This window comes from Rhamphochromis sp. 'chilingali' (genome assembly GCF_963969265.1).
Source record: "Rhamphochromis sp. 'chilingali' genome assembly, chromosome: 13".
Classification (NCBI taxonomy): domain Eukaryota; kingdom Metazoa; phylum Chordata; class Actinopteri; order Cichliformes; family Cichlidae; genus Rhamphochromis; species Rhamphochromis sp. 'chilingali'.
In genome coordinates, this window is record NC_137940.1 from 34913037 (window position 1) to 34933173 (window position 20137).

General features: G+C 42.3%; 1 protein-coding gene across 1 annotated transcript; it reads left to right on the forward strand.

The window, feature by feature from the left end:
* The first annotated feature begins 47 nt into the window (after positions 1-47).
* On the forward strand, positions 48-18697 carry apln (apelin). The gene is made up of 3 exons (XM_080900389.1): positions 48-611; positions 14204-14376; positions 18261-18697. The coding sequence occupies exons 1-2, from the start codon at positions 545-547 to the stop codon at positions 14368-14370; spliced, it is 234 nt and encodes a 77-aa protein (XP_080756515.1). The 5' UTR covers positions 48-544; the 3' UTR covers positions 14371-14376; positions 18261-18697.
* The last annotated feature ends 1440 nt before the right edge of the window (positions 18698-20137 follow it).

Below are 20137 nucleotides of genomic sequence, written 5' to 3' on the forward strand. Positions count from 1 at the left end.
CCACATGACCAACTAGTCTCCTTATCCAAGGCAAACAGGAGTGACACACACACACACAGACACACACAGAGGCACACTGACAGGCAGACCCGCAGGCTGACTTTCAGCGCATTCACAGCTCCGCTGAACTCACGTTGCCGTTTCTTTGACAGAAGAAAAGAAGAGATTCACGTTCACACACCTCCGTGGGAGAGCTCAGATAAAGACGCGCCTTCAGTCTTGGAGTGGCGCTGTCACACACTGATACACAAATACGTATTTAGACAAATACACAGGCACAGTCAGGGAGCCACCACACGCACGCACACGCATTCCCACAAACTGACACACTCACTTCTCTCACACACACACACACACACACACACACACACACACACACACACACACACACACACACACACACACACAGGGAGCAAACAGTCTCTCTCTCTCTCTTGCTCGCTCAGCTGCTCTCCCTCTCTCTCTCACTCCCTCCCATCCACACACACACACCACTACAGTATATCAGTGAGTGACTAGCGGAGAGCCAGAGGGGAGTGCAGAAATGAATGTGAAGATCCTGACGCTGGTGATTGTGCTCTTGGTGTCTCTGCTGTGTTCTGCCAGTGCTGGTGAGTACAGGAGCGGCCAGTCTTGTCGCTGGTCGTCTCCCTTTGCTTTGTATTTCTCTCTCTGTGTGCCTTGGGCTTGTGCAGGCAGCTGTAGTTGATCAGTTACCCAGCATGGTTAGCCTTGTGTGGGCTCTGAAAGGCAGGAATAAATATCAGCACCTGGTTGTATACAGTACTGCACTGCAGTGGTTATACTGTCTGCTATTGTACTGCCATGGCTTTTAAGATAAAGTTGAATGTGGGTTCTAGCTTGGATTGATCGTTTTCCTCCCTGCCTCACCTTGATGTGTGCTTGTAAGAGATGAAATGTGAAGAGCTTTTTATTGATGGGCATTCATTTGTTGAGCTGCTGCTGAGTGATACATATCCTGGATGTATGGATGTTTGTGGCTGTTATGAAATATAAGATATGCATGGCACATGTTCTGTAAGGTGGAGTGGTTCATTTATTGCTTGATGTATTCCATCTGAACCAAGTCCTATATAATTATTAGAGCACCCTACATATATATATGCACGCGTACCTCCCGTGGTGATGATAATGAGGACTGTAATTGTTATACGCATCAATGAGGGGAACTCAGATCCCAGATGCGTGGATTGTCTCTGGAGGGGCTCGGGCTTGATGCCTTGTCACAGTAAAATTCCGTAAAGTGCTGTTGCGTCTCTGGAGCCATTGTTAAACAACATATCAGTTCTACTGTGGACCTCAAATGTCTGCAATTTGGAACAAAAACACTGACTTGGGACATTTAAACAGCAAGAGGGCATATCCACTCTGTTAGTTCATGGAAGTAAATTGATCCTGAGGGGCGCAGTTTAGACAATCTGCAGATTTGATGCAGGTAACATTATGGTGTGAAAAAACAACAGTTAGGCCTGTGTCAATGTCTAGACTATTCGTGGGTTTATCACCTACCCACCAAGTACAGCTGCTTAGAAAAACACATAGGCAGGTTGTGCTGATATTTAATACATATGTAAGATCCATATTGCTGGATATAGACCATTTATCATAACATTTAGCCTACTGGCATGCTATTTGGACTACATTATGAAGCATAAAGGCCTAAGCGTATTCACTGTAAGACTCCTTATGCTGCTAGGTCCTGTACAGACAGTGTTTTGAGATACTGTGTAGACTTTATGCTTTCAAGATGCTGTCCACTCCGTATCGATCCGTGGCCACAGCACTCACGGTTCCCATGCTTCCCAGCACATTCATTACAGCGACATGCTATTTTTGTCTGAGGCTCTCAGCACATGAGTAAAATGGGAAGCAATTATCTTGCATCATGGTCAGTGTCGTTTTTCACGCCCTGCGTGTGGCTAAGCATGTTCCACGCCTGAGAGCCCACCGTGCTACACCAGCGACAGGGAAAAGAAAGCTGCTGTGCCTCGGGCTTTCATGGCAGCTTATCCGTCTCAACGTTCAAGTCCTGCCGCCTATGCGCCTCTCTGTTCCCTGGCCGCTCCTGTAGTACCAGAGCTCCATTGACAGAGAGGAAGAGAGAGAAATGGAGCGAAGAGAGAGGAAGGGATGCAAGTGTGTTGCAGCGTTGATGGGTGTGGGGAGGGATGCTAGCTGGAGTGTGCCTGCGTAGCACAAGCCTCTGCTACAGTATGCGCTGTCGCGGGAAGGTGTCGGAAAAGGCTCTGCATGTAGGCAGTGGGTGTGAAGCCTTTCATCTTTAGACAAATGCTTTTCCAGTTCAGTGGGCTTTCGCTTTCTCAGGCATCTGTGCGTGTGTACATGTGTGTCAAAGAAAGAAGAGATACATAGAGAGTAAGACAGAGAAAGCATGTTTGTGTGTGTGTGTGTGTGTGTGTGTGTGTGTGTGTGTGTGTGTGTGTGTGTGTGTGTGTGTGTGTGTGTGTGTGTGTGTGTGTGTGTGTGTGCACTTGCAGGAAGCAGTGAATATAGATCTGGATCTGACTGATATAGGGTGGGGAAGTGTGAGCTTTGATGCCTTGATTGCATTTATGGGTGCAGATTCATATTAGCAAAAACTCCTCGCGCAACAGGCAATTCACCTAGACAACCTAAAGCTACTTCCAATATTCATCCAGCACACTAAAAGAGCTGCTGTGGCCTTCTCTATGCAATATTAGCATCCTTTAGCAGCGCACTTCAATTACCCATCCTTGAAAAGCACTCTGGCACAAGAGTAGGCTCCAGCTTTGGACATGTTGTATCCATAATTCATCCCGTGGCCGATCACTCTTCCTGCGTCTGAGGAACTTTAAAAACTGGGGTATAAACAGTGGTCAGTCTCGCGTCTGTCACAGCCTCTTAGAAAATATCAAAGCTTAATTTTTCCGTGCCATGGAAACACCCGGCCAATCTTCACCTGGGGTAAAAACAATAGCAGCTGGTTCAGACAAGCATATGCACATGCACACACAAACACACACACAGGTACAATTGTGCAGCCTGGGATGAACAGGTGAGGCTGTGGTGAGTGTGAGCGGGGCACGAGGACCAGATTAGAGCCATTATCTGGTAGAGAAATCGTCTGCTTAGGAAGGGGGCGATTTTATGAGAGCTGTCAGCAGTGCTATTATTCCATATTAAACTTTGATGTATTGTTGGGGCTGGCTGCTCAGCGCTACCAGCATGCATCTACATACTGTACTCTTTCCAGCCTCGCTCAGATGCTCAGCCAAGTGTTACGGGTCAAAAGACATGCAGCCACTCATTAAGTCACATAGAGGCATAAAAACTGGCTAGTTAGGTGTGATTATTTTGTTAAACAACATCTATAGATGTAAACCTACCGTGACCAGGAAGCTTTAAATCATAATCCCCCAGTTTTCTAAAGTAATGAAGGTGTTTGTGCCTGTGGATGTTATTACGGTGGAGAAAAGAAAAGCAGCTAAACTTTTCCAGATGTCCAGGGATAATATAATAATAGCGGGCAAACAGTTGTGTCAAAAGGGGAGCAGTGGAAAGGTTATTACAGGATTACAGAGAATCACAAAGCCTTTTTAAGGCACAGAAGCTTGTGAGGACCAGTTGGGTTTATATCGCATCCACAGGGTCAGATAAAATCTGTTTCATGAAGAACCTGGATTTCCTCTTGATGCAACCTAAGAATGAAATAGATCCAACGACCTGCAGCATCACTGTAGTTTCTCTTCTGCAAAGACAAACGCAGACATTGACTAATCTAAGCGGAGTTTGGAGTCTCAGTAAAGAGTGATTTGTTTTCCTCTTGTTGACTTCTCTGTTGGCTTAAATAGAAGCACCAGAACAATGTTTTTTATGATTATATATATATATGCACTCTGGGTGACTTTGGGACATAGGATGAAAATAAATTTGTCAGCTGTCAGCTATTTTTCCATCCTACTTATACTGTATGGATGTGCTGATATATTGCACTGTATATCACGTTCTTTAGACTGTAATTATGGACAGCCAAGAGGGGTATTGCATCAGGAATTTCTGACAGAGACAATATTTCTTACTTGGTGAAAAAAAACCATCTATCCAATATAAACAGTAATACCATCAATTAAGTGTAAAAACAGTTTGCAGGTATCTGGATTTGCTTGTTAACAGCTACAAACCCATAGTTTATTATACATGAGGTTCTCACGTCTTCTGTGTTGACAATAAGCATAAATAAGGCGTTAAACCACTGTGGTCTGTATTTAACAGCCCATAGACAGCACTGCTTTACTGCATAGATTAAAATATGCTGTTATTTTAATCTGTTTGTTAATTAAACAATACTATTTTCATTCAATATCACCCAAACATGCTTGGGTTTATGATGTGAGCTTCAGTGTTCCTTGAAGTTTCTGTGAGAAGCACATAAAAAAAAACAACTTTCTGAGATCTGTGTAATATCACCCAACATGAGCTTTGATAATGGCATTCTGGCACTCACAAATAATTGCTCTGGAGTGGAAGTTGAGGAAGAGATTTAGTGAAAAATCACAACTCATTTGGTAGGGATATAAGGCTAACCTTTGGGTGAACACTCCCCAGAGAGGTCAGCTGTTGAAGACTTTGGCATATGTGACTGCTGTGCTGCTGTAATGTGATTCAGAACCCACTGAATGAATAAATCTACTCACTTAGATCTTCCCTTGAGAGTTAATCCAGTGAAGGGGGTAGAAAAGCAAAGGGAGGAGTTAAGGAACGTCCAAGAGACAGAAAAGAGAAGGATTGGCAGGAAGAGGTGTTATCTGGATTGTGAAGAGACAGCTACAGCTACACCTAAAATTTCAAAGTGGATGTTTCAGCCTGCAGTAATGGATAATAATTGCATTTCTCTTCTGTAAATAAGTCTTCTGTTAAGCTACATTTTCTTTCCTTTTCTTATTGGAGACCAGATCTCCTTTGAGTTTTGAGAACACAGCCCTTTAGCTTCGGATAAGCGTTAGTTTAAGGGGCTCCTGTGTTAACCAGAGCTCATGTGATCACCAGACCCTATAATCAGGCTCGGGGCACTCCTTACAACTTAATTAGAGCCAGATATTTTCAAAATCTGCCCCTTTTTCCTCCAGTGTCCAATATTAAATTGACTTATGGCTCTCTTTTTGAACATTAAGTGCTACATTTATAGTGGTTATAGCAGCAGATCAGATTCCTGATCGCGATCTGAGTGGACATTTTTATTAACAGCCAGCCAGACCGCAGAATAAATACTGTGGTCTTTGGGAAAGCAGGTGCCTTAATTACTTTCATACTCGATTTGTAAAAAGCCAGAAAAGGAAAATATGACTTTTGTGTATTACTTTAAAGACATCATTTGTGGAAGAAGTACAAATTTAAGGACCAAACAGTTATGCAGAAACAGAATTTAATAAATACTGCTTAGAGCATTGTCGCCTCTAACATCAAATCTCTATGGATGGCATTTTGGATAGTGAGATTTCATATATGGCTAAAAGTGTTGCACAGCTGGCTGATGTTAGGCAGTTCTACCTCAGATGAGGGATTTCAGTGCTGTGAAGATGGCAGTGTGGATTGGGACTATGGAAGTGTAGCCGCACTTCTTAGATTTTGGGTTCATTTAGTGACTCCCCCACTGGGATCTGCTTAAACTCAAAGCCTCAGGCAACACGATGTGCATGTCTCACTTATACTCGGGGAATTATAGGATGTTGTGGTATACCTCATGTGGTTTCAGACTGTCATGTACCTTATGTTCTCGACTTAAATTAAGTGCTTGGAAATGGGAAATGTACAACCTCCACACAACTGGGTACCTTCAGTGACTGAGAACTCACTCATTTATGAAATCATGCATTATTCATCACAATTGCGCAGTCTTTGATCACAAATGTTATTTTCCCTGGGAGACTATTTCACACCTCCACATACATTTAAACACTGGTCAATGAAATGATCCGCCGCTGACTGAATACCATGGATAAGGGGCTGGCCCCTCACTGAGTGCCTCTGCCTCATTCATTGAGGAAGACAGCCCACTCTGCAGTACTCAGAGCCCCTGAACATGAACAGATGTTTTTGACAAAAAAAAGGAAAGAAAAATAATATATGGAATTCATAAACATGCATCCACATCAGGCAAACAGTTTATCCTAAGAGCGGACGGAAACCTCGCTGACGCGGAAGGCCAATAAACACAGAAGTTCAGCTCACCTGCAGCACTGTGCAGCTAAATCTGTCAGTAAAGTCTTTGCAATTTTATTTCTTTGCTAAATCTGTGTGAAGAAATTGCTTATTAAATTTCATTGCACTGCCTTTAACCAAATGTCATTTCTCTGCACGCCACACGCACAGTATATCATTTTTATAGGGGAGACACTTTGGATTATAGATATACAGAAGTGGAAAACATTAAAGCAGAAATGCAAGATTTACTCCTACAGATTATTTCTATATATAGGAATACCTTATTGTGAACTACTCTTTAGCATTAAGCTTCAGGTTTCTACACTATTCCTTGTAGTTTGGTTGACAAGTAACACTGTCTGATGCAATGTAGGTGCTATTTTCCTTTAATAGCTCTGAATATGCAATGGGGAAAGGCAGTGGTCTCCTTTGGCTTTAAAAGCTGCAGTGAACCCTTTGCAGCGATGTTTCTCTCCCTCTTTCTGTTTCTCTCTTTTTCCCACATCTCAAATGGGAACGCAGGTTCACAGCATGGGGGGTGATGACACAGGAGAGGGAAGGGCTGTGTTTCACATCTGATTAGTGTGCCCATGGAAACGGATGGTTGGAGGATCCCTTTGCCCTTGACGTGCAATCTCTAGAGATTAGGGCAACGGTTGGTATCCTTACCTACGTACTGTAGCTGCCATGCGCAGAGATTTACCCCCGCTGATGTTAGCGGAAACAGCAGCAGCAGCAGCAGCAAGCATCTCTCCTGTTCCTGCCCTCAGCTGATTGGGCACACCTAGTGGAAAGTTGTAAAAGGAAATCTCCCCTTGTGTTTACTTTATGTTTTCTTTTCGGACTACTTAGTTCATGCAGCAGCTTCCAACCTGCAGTAACCTTGTAGCCACAAATTCACCTCTTCAGCTGTAGTGGGGGCTGTGAATAAACCAACATGCAGTCAAGTGGTGGGGAGAGGCAGTGGCTTCATTAGCTGGCTCAATGCTGCTGCTGCTGCTCCTGGCCCTTTGAACTCATAGTGCTCTGATCATAGCAGACCACCAGCCTCACACCTCATCATTTCATACGCTCTCTAATTCAGGAGTATATACAGCATCACACTTCACAGGCAGCTGACATACTCAAAGGCACACAAAAAAGCCAGAAACCAGAGAGCTGTACGGTTTGTTTTTAATCACTTCTGAACCTTTAGTTCAGAGTTTTGGGGGTAACTTTCAGAGTAAGCTGGACACAGGGTTAGGTTTGAAAGCTGCAGTAATAGGAGCAACTTTTCATGCACTTTTGTTTCCTCGGTGGAGTTTGTGTAGACAAAGCCAGCCTTTAGCTCAACCACAAGCCTAGTATTATCACAGTACAACAATGCTGCATATCAAACAGTCCCCGACAGAAATAAAAGAAAGTGCTCACGACCAAAACAACCCCCCCCTCCTCTCCTCCGAGAGGAACACTCCAAGTCCAGTGGCCCACAGAGGAGGTTAAAAACACCACAGACTCAGCCAGAGGGCTGATCTGGCATTCAGACTCAGTGCAGTGAAATTTGTAAATTGAGAACCTGGTCGGTTGACAATGTCATTCTTTTTGCTCCAAACTGAGCGCCTTTCATGGTGGCTGCCATGGTAACGTGGTCTGAAAGTCGGGAAGCAATTGGTACCAGTTTCTGCCAAAGCCCAGACTTACTGGTAGGAATGCAATATGCAGCATTTCCGACACTAAATGCTGGATTGTACAGGATAAACGACAAGGGACGTCCTCCTTACTTAGGCACCATTCCATATGTGCAGGATGAATGTGTGGGGAGGCTGTCAGGCAGTGAGCAAATCCGCTGTGTGATGCTGTAGCAGAGCTGAGGCTTATTCTAGGTTAAAGAAAATGTTTGGCTTGTATCTGGCACAATTAGCACATTTCATCCTTAGCTTAATAACCCTGATCCCCTAATGTGCTTATGTAGTGGGAGCATCTCTGCCGATGACATGTCTGTGTCTGGCAGTGTGGGTTAGTATGTCTGTGGCAAAGGCGTGTCATAGAGGGATTCATTAGCTTAAGCGACTGCTCCTCTCCTTTTAGTGAATGAAGGAGGGAGGCACACGATGGAGACAGCAGGCCTCCAACGTCATGTAATAACCATGGCTACACACACCAGGGTATTTATTCTTCCTCTCTCCCACTAACGCAAATATTGTTTTGCTACCCGTAAGAATTACACAGTCCTATAATAAGCAACAACTATCTCCCTTACAGAAATAAATAATGATACCGTCCTCACATTATTGTGTATATGACAAACAAATACTATAATACTAGTCCCTGTTTCATTTGAGCCTAAATGAAAAAAATGTTGTTAAGCAGTGAGGAATACTTTTCTATTATTAATGTTTAAGTGAAGTTTATAAGACTTTTGTAATTGTGTAAAAGAGGACAAGAGCTTTAGTTCTGTGTCTCTCATTTAATCCAATAATGATGCAAACAGGCTTTTAACCCCGAGAGACACAAGAAATAAGACTAAGAGTCTCCAGCTGTGCTAGCTGCTCATTGAGGCTGTACTTTGAGCAAAATACTACTTGTAGCATCTAAACGATAACACTAACATTCAGGGATAATTAGCATATAATGTTTATCTTACTTTAACTAGTCATTATTGTAACATTTAACAGGATTAAAGTCTGTGTGGGTTCTCAGTCATCCAGGTCATAGTAATCTAAGGAGGTTGGAAAGAAAAGCAAACACATTTTCTAAGGTAACAGGATTTAAGCACTTTACATGAAGTACAACTGAGAATGATGGGAATGTAAATAATTTTGTGAAGGGGCTTACATGGAAAGTTAAAGACAACCTGTTAAGATTTCTTTCATTTCTATATTTCTATACACTTTGAGCATCCTTTGGGGAAAAATCTCAGGCTTCAGACTGACAGGTTTTTTTTCTGCTTCTGGCTCTGTATGATCTCAAGAAAAATAATATTCTTAATATGAGTATGTCAAGTGCACAGCTCTGCCCCACCCACCTGCTGTTTAAACCTTATGTTTGCGGGGGGCACCCAATCAGATGAAAGTTGCTATGAAGAGGAACTGGTGTCGAGGAGCTTGTTTCAGACGGCAGGGTTGAAATCGGTGATTAGTATGATAAAAATAAGGATTATTTTGAACTGTGAATCATGCAAAGCTGCTCTAGGAGAGTCCAAGAATAAAAATATAGAACTGAACATGACATAATATGTTCACTTTGAGGACTCATCCTCATATAGGATCAAACATTTCAACTTACAAATAATAAAAGTCTTGTGCAAAAATTGAGACCGGTACTTCTTGGTCATGTTGTGGTGTTTCAGTGATTGAATGCAAAAAAGCACTTTTGGGACAGCAGAAAGGATTAATCCTCGGGACGCCATGAATTTCTGTAAAATTGTTAATTATAATAGTTGCTGACATTACTTGATAATCCTGGACATTAATGAGGTTTTTGATGCCCAGAGAAAAATGCCTCTTCACATTCCCCATTCCCATTCTGCCAGCTATTTGTTTACAGCTTGATATACATCGGTACAGACTGCAGCGCACGAGGCACAGATGTGTCAGATGAGTGATGTAGGGACAGCGATAAAACAAAACACAGGAGAGATTAGATTTGAAAAGCCCAGCCAACCGTGAAAATGCATCTCTGAGATTGCACACAATTGATTCATAATCAGTGCGACTGTGAGCGATGAGGCACAACGAGTAAACAAACAAATAAGATTCAAGAGGACAGCAAATCAATTTGAGGTGACAAAGAAAATTAAACACAGCTACGATTACATTTTAGTAGCCATTCTTCACTGTGCCTGTTTACATTTGATGCAACAGTTTCTAATGAACACAGCCCCCCCCTGTATACTTGTTGCTGTAGACTCATGGGCTGGTTTAATCTCTTATGTCCTAGTGGCAGAAAAACCATTATGCTGTAGCTGCATTTACAAGAGCAGACATTTGTTATGTGGTCGTTTTGGCAGTCAATACACACAAATCAGCTTTACAACTATTAATAAGCAGCTCTGGCCCATTTGCTGTGCTGTGTTCCTGCACTGACACAGCACTGTGATATATAGGTTGCTCTTGCCAGCTATGAGGGCAGCTGATGAACTTGGCATTAAACCAGAGGACAGCTATTTCTCTTCTCTCTTCTGACTAGATGGACAAGTCCTGGAAGATGTATGTCTCTCCAGGCTCCGTTGATGGACTGCTGCAGAATCAACAGGGATAAGCTGCCAGTATTCGACTTTTCGCCTGGCTGTAATAAGACAGAGCACCAGCCATCACAAAAAAAAAACACAACATAACAGATATCACCTTAGGAGGTGGTGAAATTAGGGCTTGGAAATAGGGAGCAGCCCAGCTGCTATTCATCATTAGTCTTTTTCTCCTCCTCTACCCACCCTTACTCGTGGCCTTCTTAAGCAACAGCATCGACAATAAACAGTCATTCCTGAAAATCCTTCTTTATTGAACTTTAATTCGGAAATTACAAAGTGTGGAGATTTGAGGGCAAAACTGGGGCTCCAAGGTCATCCGAAGTAGAGATAAGAGGCTTCTTATTGTGAGACATATACTATCCTGCCGTTTTACTGTTGTGCCAGCTGGACATAAACACGTGAATGTCTCATGGGAAAAGATCAAATGTGATACCACAGAAGCTGGATCCAATTTCACAGCAGTAAGATAGCTGAGATATCTTTGTTTATGGAGATGAAATATGTGTTATCCAATGATAAACTTGCCATGGAAACAATCAAAGGATCTTCTGCAGAAGCAACAGATGCTGCAATAATCATTCTGCAGGTATTCCAGTGATCCTAGGCTAGCTGTTGATGTATGTTGTTTCTGTCACATTTCCATGCGTTGCCTACAAGCTGCAAGAGTTAATCTATACTTCCAGTGTTATCACTGAGGCCCAGCTTATTTTTAGCAGCTTTCATTGCACTTCTCCATCCCATAGGCACATTGTATGAGTTGAGATTTGTCAGGAGAATCACAAGTTGTTCTCCTTTCAAAACCCCAGTGCCGAGCAGTGGCTGACAGCTTGCCATGGTAGGAGACATCTAAATTGTCTCATTATGGACCTGGGTTATGACAGGCTGAGCCACCCGGAGAGGATGATGAGTTGTGTGAGCTGAGGTACAATTACTTTACCATCTTGCACTGCAGTGTGTGTAGGTCTGCACAGTGACTGACTCCATGTGTGCTTTGCAGCACTTGTTAAAGTAGTCCATCATTCAAAGATCAGCTGCAGTTGGGCTTTGAGCAGAACTGCAGGCACCACTGTGAGACATAAAAAGTCAGTATGTTTTAAGTGGACTGCCTGCTGCCCTCTCTAAAGCTGGAGATTGGAGGATTGCAACCCCCAATTTAATGTTTCTTTGTAACTCAGAAAATCATGTTCACTTCATAGAGCTATCGGGCAGGAGGACAGAAAATAGGCAGGGTTTTAAATGTTTAAATCCTGACAAAAACCATGCACCATTTACCCATTCCCAAAACCGTTGTCATGTCTTCCACCTCCAAATATGACCACCCAGCCACGTTTCAACTAACTCTGTCTCTAAAAAACTGTACAAACAAGTTCATTTCAAGCATGCTGAAGACTCCCTCCATTGTGATTCTGTGTGTTCTGTGTCCAAATGCCGAAGGTGTTTCAGAGGTGAATGAGGAGAAACAGGACCTCCCTATAAAACTTCTGTTAGCCTCAAAATCTTCTCAAACACAGAGAGTATTAACATTCAATCCCCTGGATTTGAGAGAAATGAACCGAATGCCTTCAGAATGAGTAAACGTTCCTCATTCACTGTGTCTGGAACAATAACAAAAGGATAATGCGCAGATTAGTGCTCCAAGGGGCAAAGATGTGCTTTAGATGCGGAAATATGCAACCAAGACTTTCCCTGCTGCCAATGAATTAGCCCACTGTTAGCGCACAAATATACTGTGTAATATGCTTGCCGGAGAAGATTAGCATGGAAATGCAACTTGAGATGTCTAGTGTTTCAGGGATATACATTAAAAACATTCAACAAGCTGTCTGGCTTAGTCACGCCATACACCATTATTTAAACCTGAAAGCTAGAAACCCTTCTCTATTTCCTCCTTTTCAGTGGAAGCTGGTCTTTTAAAATGTCTTCATAAAGCCACAGCTGAAGGTCATTAATTAATAAAGGCTGCAGAAAGACTGTTTTGAATGCTGCTCTTGAAGAAAGTTGCCCTCTATTCAACCACACTGATCTTAGCTATTAGAGAAACTTGAGGGTTTTAAATGCAGTTCTGGAGGCAGTCTTTAAAGTTTCAGACAGACAAAATCCTCGGGGTCACAGCTGTGCCGTCTTCATTTAATATCATGACTGTGCCGCAACCAAACCGATGGAAACAGTCTTAAGGAAGCAGGGAACTTAGCATCATCATGGCTTTTCTAAGCTCCTCAAGTGCTGTCCTCAGTGTATTTTCTGCTTTTACAAGCCTATGCAGTCAACTGGCTGACTTATCTTAAGCTGCGTCCTCACCCCAGCTCTTGTAAAGGCAGGGAAGGTCATTCTCTGGGGAATTCTAAAAATGGTGCCAGTCTCTCTGAGGAGGGGAGACGGGAATGTCATGACCTCATGTGAATAATGTCAATCAGCTTGTTTGATGAGAGACACCCAAAGAAAGGAGGAAGGTTGGCAGTTTGGATCTGAAGAAATCTTTTTCTTATGGGTAGATGAGGTTGCTGAACAAAGTATTTTACTAAAGCAAGAAAGGTTCACTCTAAAACCCCCAATCTGTCTTTGGGGCTTTAGCTTGAGATTACACCGTGGTATGGAGTTTATAAGGGATGGTTATTTTTGAGGCAGAGGAGGGATTTAATGAAAGAAACTATTGTGTTTGGTTAGAAGGACCTAGAGTTTTTCAAGTATGACCTTTACTACAGACTACAACTCACAATATCTTCCTCTTCTACTTCAATCTGAAACAAAATGTAAGTCAGCCTTTTCTGAGTCCTTCAATCTTTACAAGTCAGAAATCTCTAGAGTGCCCATGCAATCAGTGTGCAGCTCCATTTCAGTAACTTAATATTATATGAAATTAATGGTTGGTTGCACACATCCATTTGTTAGTTAAGATGAAAAATGCATCACTGTGTATGTAATACCTGTATTATTTGCTGGTATGACATTTAATCACTTTGACATGTCCAAAGCCCTTTGCTGCCTTTACTCAAATTTTACTGGATGAACAAACTGGGTGTGGTGTGAAAGATCACCCATGATAAATATTATGTTACACACAAAGATATGCAGCAAAATATTTTAAAGAAAAGATCTCTTGATCCCCAAAAAGAGGTTGGGAGTGGGGGGGGGGGGGGGGGGGGGGGGGGGGGGTCTCTGCTAGTTTGTAATAGGTTGAAAGGTCATAGAGACACTTAGGGTGGACCAAACCATTAAAAAATGGAGTTGGGGGATGAAGCGCTGGGGGGGTGGCTTAAGGGGATCAGGGCACACTTATTGAGAGATGACTGAAAACATCTGGGTTCACTCTCATACACACATTCACAGGCACTCTGTGAGACCCAACGCTGTTAAACCCATCCCCAAGAATGGATCAAACACTGCAACGAGATGCACCTCCACGAGTGTTGGTGCTTGTTTGTAATCTTGAGGGAGGGTGACAGAGACATGAGACATGAGGGTTTGAGGGTTTTTTTTGCTTCTGCCAGGGCCGTGTATCTGTTATGCTTTCCTTTGGACCACACTGAGTTGATGAACTACAACACTGGGTGGGCTTAGAGAAGGCCACACACACTCTCTCACACACTTATTTATGTCTATCTCTTCTTTCCTCATCTATTACCAATGTGATTCTTCTCTGCATCCGGTGACATATTTTCTTAGGCTCTGATGGACTTGGCAGATATCCTGAATGAAAAAACACTGTGAAAAACCATCATCAAGACAATTTTCAGGTGTTAAATTGGTCTTTTCTCTCTGTGTGTCTTCCAGGTCCCATGGCCTCCACGGTGCATGGCAGAGAGCTGCAAGATGCATCTATGGTGAGAAAAATGGTCCAGCAAAACTCTGCAAGGGGCGGTCAGACCCACAGACCAACCAGCTCGAAGAGAAGACGCCCACGGCCCCGTCTTTCCCACAAGGGGCCCATGCCGTTCTAGAGCAAGGTGAGTTTGTCTTTAACTGACCACTCACTAGGCTTTGTTGACGAAATGCTGCTACAAACCCATAGTAAAACAGTCGAATTTCAAGCAGTAAAAGTCTTCTACTCTCTATGGATATTTTGTGGAAAAAAACAATGTGCTAATCTCTGCTGTGTTTGCCCATTAGACCAATTTTCTGTCAAGTCAGAGCTCCACATTTCTCCAGAGAATATGAGCCAATACACCTCCTGATATATTAAATTCTAACTGCTGACTAGTGAGGAAACCCAACTTCACAGAGGAATTTCTAGGGGGAATGTTATTTTGAGTCCTGGAATACTTTGTTGGCAGAATCCCTTTGGATGTTTTGGATTGAATGGGAACTTAAACTCTTACAGGAATACTGAAAACTCTGTTAATGACAGCCAGACTGAGCTCCAACACAAGGATGTTATTGTTGGCAAGCAGATTATTAGACTTAGCCCACCAGCTTGCATGATTTCCTATTATGACTAAGGTGGTTTTTAAGTCTACCTCATTTATTTCCTCATACAGTAGAAAGATATACTTAGAAATCTTACCTTTGAGCCAATTCAGCTGGAACAAATCTTTACTGTCCACCTGGTTAAGTCAGTTAAAACACATTTTCCTCAAAAATAATACTCTGTAGAGCCGGGTTTGTGGGTGGCACCATTTTTCTTGCGAGGGGATGTTTAACTTGCTGTCAAATAAAACAAGGCTTTGTATGAAAAAGCTTTCATCCAAGATCTGAGATAACATTATACTTATCACTTTTTCACATTGATCAGAACCAAAACAAACTCTGCGTTTCAATAAAAACCAGATAAAGCTTCAATGGGAAACTAAAATATACCGCGGACATTTAAATAACATGATCAAATTTACAGAACATACAGATTTAAATTTACTGATGTCAGCATGTCACAGCCTCAGACGCCGTGAGAGGCAAGACACAATATCCCTGCAGGAGGTGTCGACTATACAACGCTGACCTGCAGAGGTCCACCATAAATTGAATCTGTAGTGAGAGGAGGCTGCAGCCAGAGTGCGTCAATGGATGGTTAATCAGTTTTAAGAAAAAAGGATCAAAGCTGCAGAAGTTTGGAAGCTCTTTTCTTTAAAGTAGCCATTTTTACAATCATAGGTGATTATTTTTCATTGTACTTTTCTAGATTTAGACTTCCTTTGAACTCATTCCAGAACTCTAAAGGTGAAAACAATGAGTAAGGACCAAGCCAGAGTAGTTTGCACTTGAAGGACAGCATGGGTCTTACAACTTCCCTCGGTCTGCCAATAAAATGTGAGAATCCTCTCTGAGTTGAGTGGTCAGAGCTTATGTTCAGTGCCAGAGTTTTAGCCAGATAATGAGGGGAGCTTCGGGAAGTTGTGAAGCTCTGTAAAAGTGAACGGCTCAGTGAGTCACAATGCCGTCTCCGCAAACACCACTTAAACCACAACAAGCTGAAGATTTCCTTTTTTTGTTCACTTCCCTCTCTGGCTCCCCTCATTCTCGCAGAGTTCATAGTTCGCCTCATTCATAGATTGCTCCCCACATACCATGCCAATCCACCCCCACAGTGGGAATCGGGCTCTCCATTAGCAGCATTTTAGTGATAGCACTACCAACCTTCACTGAGTAAATGATCCAAAGAAAATCAGAGCTCAAAGTCTGAAGTTCTTCAGTCCCAGTTTGTTCACAGCCTGACTGAAGGAATTAAGTCTTCACAAGACCTGATGTCTCACATCAGTCCGTCCAACAAGCAGCTTGAAAGGCTTTGCTCTTCCTCGTGTGTCCTGCTTTCTTCTTCAGTTTGTGCTGATGATGGGAAAACCACCTCTAGCAGCAGCTGGAGTTGCAGTTTGTTCGATCAAAGCTTGAGTTCAATGGATATATCCAGCTGAGGACAGGACTCTTACACATGCAGGCTGTCTATGGATTTGTCGTAACTGGCCTAAACTTCATTACCAGACTATTTATATCAAAGATTAAGAACAGTTAGTGCCCTGGCATCATCCATCCTCCAGCTCTGAGCTATTTAGCAACATCACCCCATTTCAGTGTCAACAACAGCTCGTCTTTTATTATCTATGACACCAGAGGCAAAGCTGGATTTTCTCATCATTACACATTCCAGATGTGAACCACTCTGAGAAGAAAGAGAGCGACCTGGGTCATCTTCTTTGAGTAGGCTCAGATCAAACCATGCTATTACAACTCTTGGATCTAAGCCATGCCAGTGACAGTCTAAAAGACGACGGGATATTTTAGATTTAAAGCCAGAGGCAATTTGTGAAAACCCCTGGTGGCCTTGAGTGTGAGAAAGCTCAGTGAATGAATCTTTTAAAAGAGTTTCCCATCAAAACAATGTAAATCAGGTCTGCATCTTCTCCCATACACTCACTATGTGGTAGAGTATGACTTCAAAAGGGCTGCTGTACTGAGATCATACACCAAACGGGGCAACAACAACAAACAACAGTACAGCTCAGTGGTGATTAGATATACCATACATCAGGTCTCAAGGCATTGCATGACCTCAGAAAAATGCTATCACAAAACAAAAACAGGTTCTTATCAGTGAATGAACCTCGTTGTCCGAGCCTTCTGAAATGATCACAGACCAGGAAAAGATAAAAGATGCGGGAAGATCAAAGATTTCGTCATTGTCAAGAAGTGATCCAATGCCCCGAGCGCAGTATAACGTTGGGATTGTGTTTCACAGCAAGATACACAATTGTTTTTCTTACTCCCTGCTGCATCTTCCAGTCGAAGGCAGTGAAATCTGGTTGAAACATGTCTGGGACAGACTTATATTCTAGTTTATCAAGCACAAGATAACACAAGGTATGACACATCGAAAATTTTAGAAACTAAAATGTCTTCACGTGAGTTGAGAAGTAGTAAGAAATCGAGTGTGATGACCTCTAACACTGCCAAAAACACACTTTTTAAACTCGGGAATATATCAGTACATAAAAATATATACAGAAAGACTAAGATACAATTTTTATCATGAAGATACCTCTGTTTATATGGCACAAAGAGCTAAATTATCAACAACAAAGACTAACAAAATATTGGTACTAGCAACAGAAAACGATTAGGTTTGATGAATAGATGGATGGATTTAATGCCAAAATTACGGAGCCTATATTTTGCTAATAATAATACATTAGCAATACTGCATTTACAGAATAGTAAAACTGAAAATTAAAAATGATTTTAACAGTTAGCGCACACTGTTAACAGCATTGTTCATAGCATCGTTATCATAGAACATAAATACAAAATATTACAAATTTAAACCAGATGTCAAAGCATAGTTTCGTTAAATAAATCTATTAGACATATATGTTTTTATATGAGGAAATAGTAATTTAAATGACATTGTATATTTGTAAACCAGACTATAATAATATAAAAAATATTAAATTTTAGTCAATTATCAGTTTGGTCAAATCTCCCAACACAGCAAACATGTTGAGTTCTTGGTGCGTGTTTACTGAGACTGGAATGTAAACGTGGCGGAGAGACAACTGCCTCCACGAAGTGGTGTGATATCTTACCCCTGACAAACACCCTTAAAATGATCCTAATCAAAAGGCCTCAGAGTAAACTAACACTGAACTGAAAACGTCAAATAAGTGGAAAATGAAAGTAACCCTGGGTCGCAGTGAATTATCCCTTCAAAATAAAACAAAAACTAAAAAAGAAATTGGTTAATCACTCAATATTTTTTGTGCATTCATCTTCACTGGCTGCATAAACTGAGGCAAAATGTTACAATAGTCTTAAGTTAATGTCTGCATGACTGAATGGTTTTCAGGAAAAACAGACGGCAGGGGCTCATGAACTTTCTTTTCTGTGTCGTCTTCCTGTTTTGCAGGCACTGCTTTGAGCGCCCTCCCCCAGGTTCTGATTTCTATGCTCTTCCTTTGCCTTGGGGGGCCTTGCAATGAAGGGCCTACGCTTGCCCAGCCTGAAGAGTGATGTCCATAGCACCTGCTGGTTCTTCAAGCAACTCTGTCCACAAAAAAAATCAGGACAAGCCGCTCACCCTCAGCTCTAGGAGGAACTGGGGGCAGGGAAGGGGGGGTGGGGGGTATTGAGCCCGAGCTATCAGACTCTATTTCTCTGTCTCTCTTTCTCTCTCTCTCTCTCCCTGACTACTTATCTATCTCTGTCTTCTCCCAAGTGTTTTTTTTTTCTTTTCAATTTTCTTATTATTTGCTTAATAGAGCCCAATCATAGCAATCTCCCTGAGTGTCTCACACACTTTGCATGACATGTGGTGGAGAGGGAGCCTGGTCAAAACAATCTGAATCCTAAAGCATCTGTCCCTTCTCCACGATGCGGTATTCCCACGTCTCGGATCCAAGGTTCCTGCAGCCGCTGATTTCATTGCTGTGTAGCTATTTAACGGCTTTACCGTCGGGTGAGGGCGCTGATCATGCAGACGGGGCAGTGTCAGTTTTAATAGTTGGCAAATATTAAGTTCGCTTGTGATACTCTGGATGTCTGATGCGAAAAAGGAATAAAAAGGTTTTGTTTGAAACGGACGAGCAAAAGCGTCACAACTTAATAACATCACTATCATCACTTAATTATCATTATTAATGGTGCTTTGTACCTCCTTATGACAGTACGTCCACATGCAAAGCAAAGACGGACTAAAAAGAGAGCACATACTATCAAAACAATCTAGTAAAGTGACAGAATAAGTCCTTCATTTAGGAGATTCTTTAATCCAAAGCTATTCTGGTGTTTCTGAACTCATTAACACCTTGGGAGGCGGGGTTTACGGGCGTGCTCTGTAACATGTCCCACCTTGGATGAGTCCTTTGACCCCAAATCCCAATCCTGTCCCCAATCCCCAGCCTTCTCACCACACCGCTGCCCCCGTGCAGCTGCTCTACACGACTGTTAACTGGCAGTGGCGGTCTGCTCCACCGACAGGCCGCCTTGCCTTTTAATGAAGTGCCAAATAATAACCTTCTCCACAATGCTGCCAGGAGCGAAGCAATGAAAGGTTAGGGCGAAAACGAGAAACACATTACCTCTTGTTTGAAGTCTTGATACACTGACACATTATGCATTTTAAATTTCTGCAAAGAGAAATCCAACACAAGGAGGACAAGTTAAATTAGACCAAAAAGAGCTCAGTTAATATGCCGCCGTGATCAGCCTACCACTAGTGCTCTGGCTGTTTTAACATTCAGCATATGGCTGGTTTGACCCTTTGACCGATATCTTTCACTGACAAAAATGCTATGCCTTTCCATCATACTGGAATATATTACTGTTTATGTTTATTTCTGTGTTATAGTTTGATTTCTTTTTTTCTCAGGGTGCTGTGATAGAGGCTTGTACTAGAGCAGTCTATTTTGTGCATTTATTTAACAAGACACAAACATACAATACATTTAAAACGTATATGAGCATATTTTCGTATATTGTATCTTTACTCTCCCTCGTATGTATACATCAATATAGCCATGATTTATTCCGATTCAGTCACTTAGTCACGATCCTTTCCCTACATTATGTTGGGTACAGTTGCCTTCCTGGTCTGCCTTTCCACAGCACAGGTGGTCACGGCTTTGATCATTACACTCATTAAATCCTAGAGTTAATCTTTCTCAGATGGATCTCCCCAAGGTTGGCCAGGGCCACACTTAGTCTGAGCTCATTGTTAAATTGGCTTAGACAGAAACTGCACCCTTCCCCCTTTGCAATTTCCGAACCCCCTGCTGATTCAGTGTG